Below are 6169 nucleotides of genomic sequence, written 5' to 3'. Positions count from 1 at the left end.
TAGACGGGCTAGTTTATCAAAAAGAAACATCAATCAGAAGCGAGCAGCTCTATCAGTAGATGCTGATCAAGCTTCAACAATTATTGTGATTTTCCAACAATGCTTTAGCATCCTAAAACTATGACGGATTCTATATCAGTTCTTATGTCAACTTGCATGTTGTTCATGTATGGTCCTACTATCAGTATTTGCAACTTCCATTGTTACAAAGTTACATCAGTCATTGATTACTCATGACAGATTGTTAAAATAGATGTTATTGCCTCGTAACTAATTAATTGATTCTCTTTAGTTAAACTTGAGTTAACCTCTGCAAATTGATAGAAGTTTCCTTTGTAGATATTTGATTGAAATGATCCTTTTCGTTGTCAATGACAAAATGTTTAACCAAAACTGATTTCACACAAACTATTAGCATAGATATAACATTAGCTTGTGGAATTAAAGCATCCCAACTATTACAATCTATAATTTTCACTCTAGTCAATCATCTGCAGGCACCAATGCGATCCCAATTTGTAAACGAGCCATCTGACTCAAAGTTGTGGTCCTTAATGCTCCTGGTTGATTTTATCGGACCAGGTGTACCTTTCAAGCATGGTGATCTTTGTGAGAACCCTGTAACACTTCCGATCCTACCTGTTACTGTGACATCACTGTTGATAGAAGATATGGGAGATAGTTTGTACTTATAGGGAGAATTAATCTCTGAGTAAACATCGGTGTTGAGAGGTCTTAGCCTTGGTGAGCTCATTGATCTTGCTTTTGCTCTTGCAGATTCAGTGGCTGCCATGTATGTTGGAAGAACAGGAGAGCCCATGAAAGAATTATCATCTCCGCTCGAGTGCTGTCTTCTGTGGTGAAATGATCTTCTTGGAACATATATTGGAGAAACCAATTCTTGATCTGTATGGTATTGTTTTGGTAAAGTCCTTGGTTTAATTTCTTTTCTCTCACATTCCTCTTTGTTTCTTGCTGAGAAAAGTGTATCCAAGTTTTTAAGGTCATCTCTTTTAGCCAGCTGAGCATCTACCCATTGTTCTAACCAGTATCGGCGTCTTCCATTTATTTCTGTCTCTGTTGACCTCTGCAAGTAGAAAGAATACCCCTTGCGAAATAAATCATAGTCTGTGATAAATATGATCAGGATTTGAGAAATCAAACTATGAGATACTTACTCGATGGCTTAACCAGTATTCTCTTATTCGTTCTCTCTTGATAGCAGCCTCCCTTTTGCTTGAGAACAACTTGTTTGTCTCTTCCTTGGATAAAAATCGATTGTCCCACCTTCTCTGGCTGTTTACATCAATCTGCAAAATTAAAAGAATTGACTAAGTTGTTATTATACCTTAAGCTAGAGGTGATTATCTAGTAAATACTACTCTCATCACCATAAAGATTTGGTTCTACAATTGGATCAATAACATAAGCATGTTCCATACTGCAGTTGTTTTGTGCATAATTTCTGAAAGTGATCAGATTATAGTTATATTTGTAAAATTTTAGGTCACCATGTTATTTGTCATACCTTTATATCTTTCTCTCCCACATCCAACAACGTGTTTTCTTGACAATGTACTGTGGTTTTCACCAGATCACATCTCTTTGCACAGACTTCTGACTGAATGTTTACAATTGACTGCAAGGACTTGAGGGTAGCAATAGCCTGACGTCGAACAGCCCTTCCGCGAACAATAGCTTGAAGCCTGACTAGTGCCTTTAGTGCTCTCAAAGCTTTTCTTGCCTGAAATTAAATTCATTGGTTAACTAAAACATTTCCTTGTGAATGCAGAGATTCAGAAGAAACGGTCAGGTTTAGTAGATTGAGGAAAACAAAAGATTGTGAAAAAAACATACCAGATAACCACGAAAAGCTGTCTGAATTTTGATGGCAGCAAGATGTTCAATCTTTCTCTCATAGAGGTAAAAGTACTGTGGTACTTGGTCCAGAAGAGCCAATTTTGACAGTCCAAGAGTTTCATCTTTAGGCTCATGGATAGATTCAGTGCCTTCTTTTAAGGAAGCCATTTCAGCTTCAACCTCTGGTGTTTTAGCAGCTGCATTAGCTATAGCAATTCTTTCAACATCAACATTTATAGTAGGCTTACTCTGCTTCTCTTCTGCTTTCTGGTGTCTCCTTTCCCTTGGTGGTGATAAGGCCGAGGACGCCGCCAGTCTCCTGATCTTTAGCCTTGCAAATACCCATCTCTTCCTCTTTGCCTATTGATACAGTAGCTGTTCAATGTCAATAAAACTTGGATACACAGGTACAACATTGACAAAAATCACCTATGTTCAGTGGCAAATGTATAGTTTAAGAGATGAGTTCAATTGAACGCACAGTTTTTAATTTAGAGCATAGATATCTCTATGTGAAAACACTGAAACGTAGTATGACTATTATGTTTTGAACCCATATTTTCAAAGTTAGAACCTTGAACTCATAACCATTAAATCCTAAATCTGCCTCTGTGATAAGGGGGTGCATAGTTTAGTATGGGTTCTTCATACAAATTTCAGAATATGCTAAGAATCTGCTAGAGATTGAATGTATCGAAGTTGATCACATAGGTAGAATCATTTACCTTCTCTAATCTTGATTCAGACTCTGAAACGAAAATCCTCTTCAGCAAGTTGAACCAGCTTTTCTTCTTTGCCATAGCTACAATTACCTCAAGTGGAACTCATAAAGCTCATTTGAACTTTTGGGGTAGCAAAGGAAAACCAAGAATGACACTTGGGTGCAGCAAGAAGATCTTTTTGGGAGTAATTTAAACATAAGAATACAAAAAAGGAAGTTTCAGTGAGTTGCCTTGTTAGAATAGACGATCTATTGGTATCAGTACCCTGGGGAATTGAAGCATATTTTCAGGAGGATTTGCTATGATTAGTAAGTAGCCTACACAAAAGATATCCTAGATTTCCTCATTCATTTCTAAAAATAACCAAAATCTTCTGAAGTAAGCAACTATAATGAACTAGAAACTCAGTCATAAGTACCCCACCAAAAAAATAAAATAAATAAATAAGTGAAGCTTTGGTTATCAATGATTCAGATGGAAACAGTGGAAATAAAGACTTTAGAATAAGGTGTATATAATCAACATGGGTATCATTTTTCTCTATTCAATAATTCACATTTCTTTTCTCATCTTCTTCTTCTTCTTGATGATGAGTTCCTTCTGTTTCAACATGTGGTGTTCCACCACTAAGGGCGTTTGGATGAGACCCCTAATCCTAATAAAAAGTCTCGAGTTTGAATCGTGAGAATAGAAAAAATATAGCTTTTCTTTTTATGAATTAACCGGACCAGTAGACTTCATATATCAGGTGATTTAACTAAAAAGAGAAAATACATGTGGGCCTTTTTAAGTGATACAACTGTGGAGAGGAGTTAGGGGGAGGTGTCTTTCACATTGATGGAGGGAAAACTGATGGAGTATGAATTATGTGAATCTTTATGAGGTTATGGGGTATGTGTTTCTTTTCCAGCTGCTATTTTGTTTTCTTCAACTACAATTGACATGTTCGAATGTTTGTTGGACCTCCTGACACTACCACTTAGGCCAGTGGGGTACAGTACAGATACCAAACCTGATCAAATGTTTCTTCATTCATTACAATATTAAATGGAAGATCTAGGGCTTTTTTTTTTAAAACAGAAGCTATTTTTCTGTTTTATTTTTCATATGGATTTCTCTGTATTGATGGGAAACTTTGGAGCAACGGTAAAGTTATCTCTATGTGATCTATGGGTCATGAGTTCGAGCCATGAAATCAACTAGTGATGCTTGTATTGGGGTAGACTGCCTACATTAGATCCCTTGGGGTGCGGCCCTTTCTCGAAACCTAAGTAAACACAAAATATTTTGTGCATTGATTGGACTGCCTTTTTTTTGAAGTATAGGATGGGGGTACTGAAAGTAATTTGACGACCTTATGGGGTTAATATAGGAATCAAGAAAAACATGTGGTATGGACTATGGACCATGTTCTTATTTTCAAAAAATATCAGACAATAATTGTACAATTAATTGCTACGTTTTCTTCACTTTGTTTGAGAAGTGGGCAGAGGAAAGGAATGGAAGAGAAAACGGTGGGTATATTAATGAGAAGGCATTTTATTGCTTAGAAGAATGTCATTTTTCTCTTCCTTCCCCAAGCTAAAGAAACTTTACTCAATGGTCACAGCTAATTATTTTTTTAGCCAATTTTACACTATCATCATAAAAGGCAAAAGCAAACAAAGGAAAATATTGTATTGGCAGAATATTATATGCACTCTTTTTTAAGCCCATACCATGTTTTCACAAAATTGGTCCATAATCACTTTTAATACCTCCAATGTTGTGATTAGCTCCTATGGCTAGCTAATCCAAAGGATGATGTCAAAATCTGCAATAAAATTTTATTAAATGTTCAAAATCTTCTTTAGAGAAAGAGTGAATTGGAGTTCTTTTTTCATATTATTTATTGTAAATTGCAGTAAAGGCCTGCTCGGTAGACTTGTGATAACTTTTTAATGAAATGAATTATTACTACTATGATTCTGATCATTTCTCAATTAGTCTGAAATAGAGTCATAGTTGTTGTTGATGTACTATGATGAATCTGATAAGTGACACTGGTGTTCTGCCTATCCTTAATGCAAAAGTAGTTTTGATGTGCTACCTTAATACAATTACTTAAGATATGATACACCACTAGTAATGCACACTTATTTTAATTGAAAGAAGATTATTCCTAGGATATCCAAAATCAAAGGACAGATCTAGCTTATAAGTTACGGATTCACATAAATATACGATTTTTTGCTCAAGCCTATATATATATATATATATATATATATATATATATATATATATATAAGGTAATTACCTATGATTGTAAACTTATTTATTATTATATATTAACTTGATTGCTACGAGCATTCATAAACTTTAAATGTTGAATTCGTCCGGTGAGTTGCATAAGTTTGACATGTGGATGTGACCTACTATAGTACTAGTGAGCAGAGAATGCTGATGAATATGCAAAGCATTCTTTCTTTATTCAATGTAACTATTATTACAATCGCTTTTTGTTTTTGGAGGCATTACTGAAGGTGGTAGGGTAGTGGTAATGTGCAACAAGATAGAGAATGTGAAGAAGAAAACAGAGCAGCCTTATGTGGTAATAAGGAATACACAGCCTGTTATTGGCCCCATTGTCTTGCCCAACATATGCCAACTTCTACTCAATTCAGTAAATTAATGTCTTCTAAAAAAGAAAAATCATAAATAAATGAGGGCATTAAGGTTTATATTTTAGGGGATAACATGTGCTAATATATGTGTCCGGGCAGGTCGATTTGAGATAATATACTGAATTAGGTATTAGTGGGCATGGGCTTGGTAGTGGCTCAAGTTAAGCTTACTCAGACTGGGTGGTTTAGCACAAATAGGATAATTTCATGGTGTTATTTACCTTTTATTTTCGCTGATGAAGGAATTTGTGCAAAAATAGTTTGGTATACAAGTTTTGCCCATATTGGCAACACTTGTCTTGTCCAAAAGTAATGTCCGGCGAGTTATAACTTTAATGTTTATTGTTATGAAAATAATTATATTGTGGATGTTCATTCATTATTCCGCTATAGATAATCTTTCTGAAAAAAATTATCCATTTAGTACTCTGTTGAAGTTTATCTACAAGCAACTGATGCAGGCAGGTTGCAAGCAGCTCAATGAAATGATTTGCAGCAGCTTTTTATTAAACAGACAGGTTGCAAGCAGCTCATGCAGACAGCTTACAAGCAGCTAAAGAAAAGTCTTGCAGCTGCTTCGTGAAAAGCCTCGCAGCTGCTTCCTTTCTTCTATAAATAGAGGAGTTTTCAGTTCATTATGTACATAAGTTTGAAGTTTGAATAATATATCAGTTTCTCTCTATATTTGTCTTTACTTTACAGTCTTTATTTTATAACACGTTATCAGCACGAGACTCTGCCATCTCGAGAAAATACTTTGAAAGTATCAGAGGTACGAACTTTCTTTTTCTAAATAATGTCAAATCTTTCTAAACTTGAGTTTGTAGCCCTGGATATATCGGGCAAAAGCTACATGTCTTGGGTGCTTGATGCCGAAATTCATCTTGATGCGATGGGTCTGGCAGACACCATCAAAGATAAAAA

The 6169-nt window shown here is 35.4% G+C and overlaps 1 protein-coding gene across 1 annotated transcript; it reads right to left on the bottom strand.

The window, feature by feature from the left end:
• Window positions 1–397: 397 nt before the first annotated feature.
• Window positions 398–3292, bottom strand: LOC104116840 (protein IQ-DOMAIN 11). Its single transcript, XM_009627781.4, has 5 exons — window positions 2586–3292; window positions 1858–2220; window positions 1529–1744; window positions 1179–1310; window positions 398–1087 (listed from the first exon to the last, which is right to left on the bottom strand). Exons 1-5 carry the CDS (start codon window positions 2658–2660, stop codon window positions 488–490), a joined length of 1386 nt encoding a protein of 461 aa, XP_009626076.1. The 5' UTR covers window positions 2661–3292; the 3' UTR covers window positions 398–487.
• Between the last annotated feature and the right edge of the window lie 2877 nt (window positions 3293–6169).

The sequence above is a fragment of the Nicotiana tomentosiformis genome, chromosome 1, assembly GCF_000390325.3.
Source record: "Nicotiana tomentosiformis chromosome 1, ASM39032v3, whole genome shotgun sequence".
Lineage (NCBI taxonomy): Eukaryota > Viridiplantae > Streptophyta > Magnoliopsida > Solanales > Solanaceae > Nicotiana > Nicotiana tomentosiformis.
Note: the sequence above shows the minus strand (reverse complement) of the source record. Positions and strands in the feature narration are given on the sequence as shown.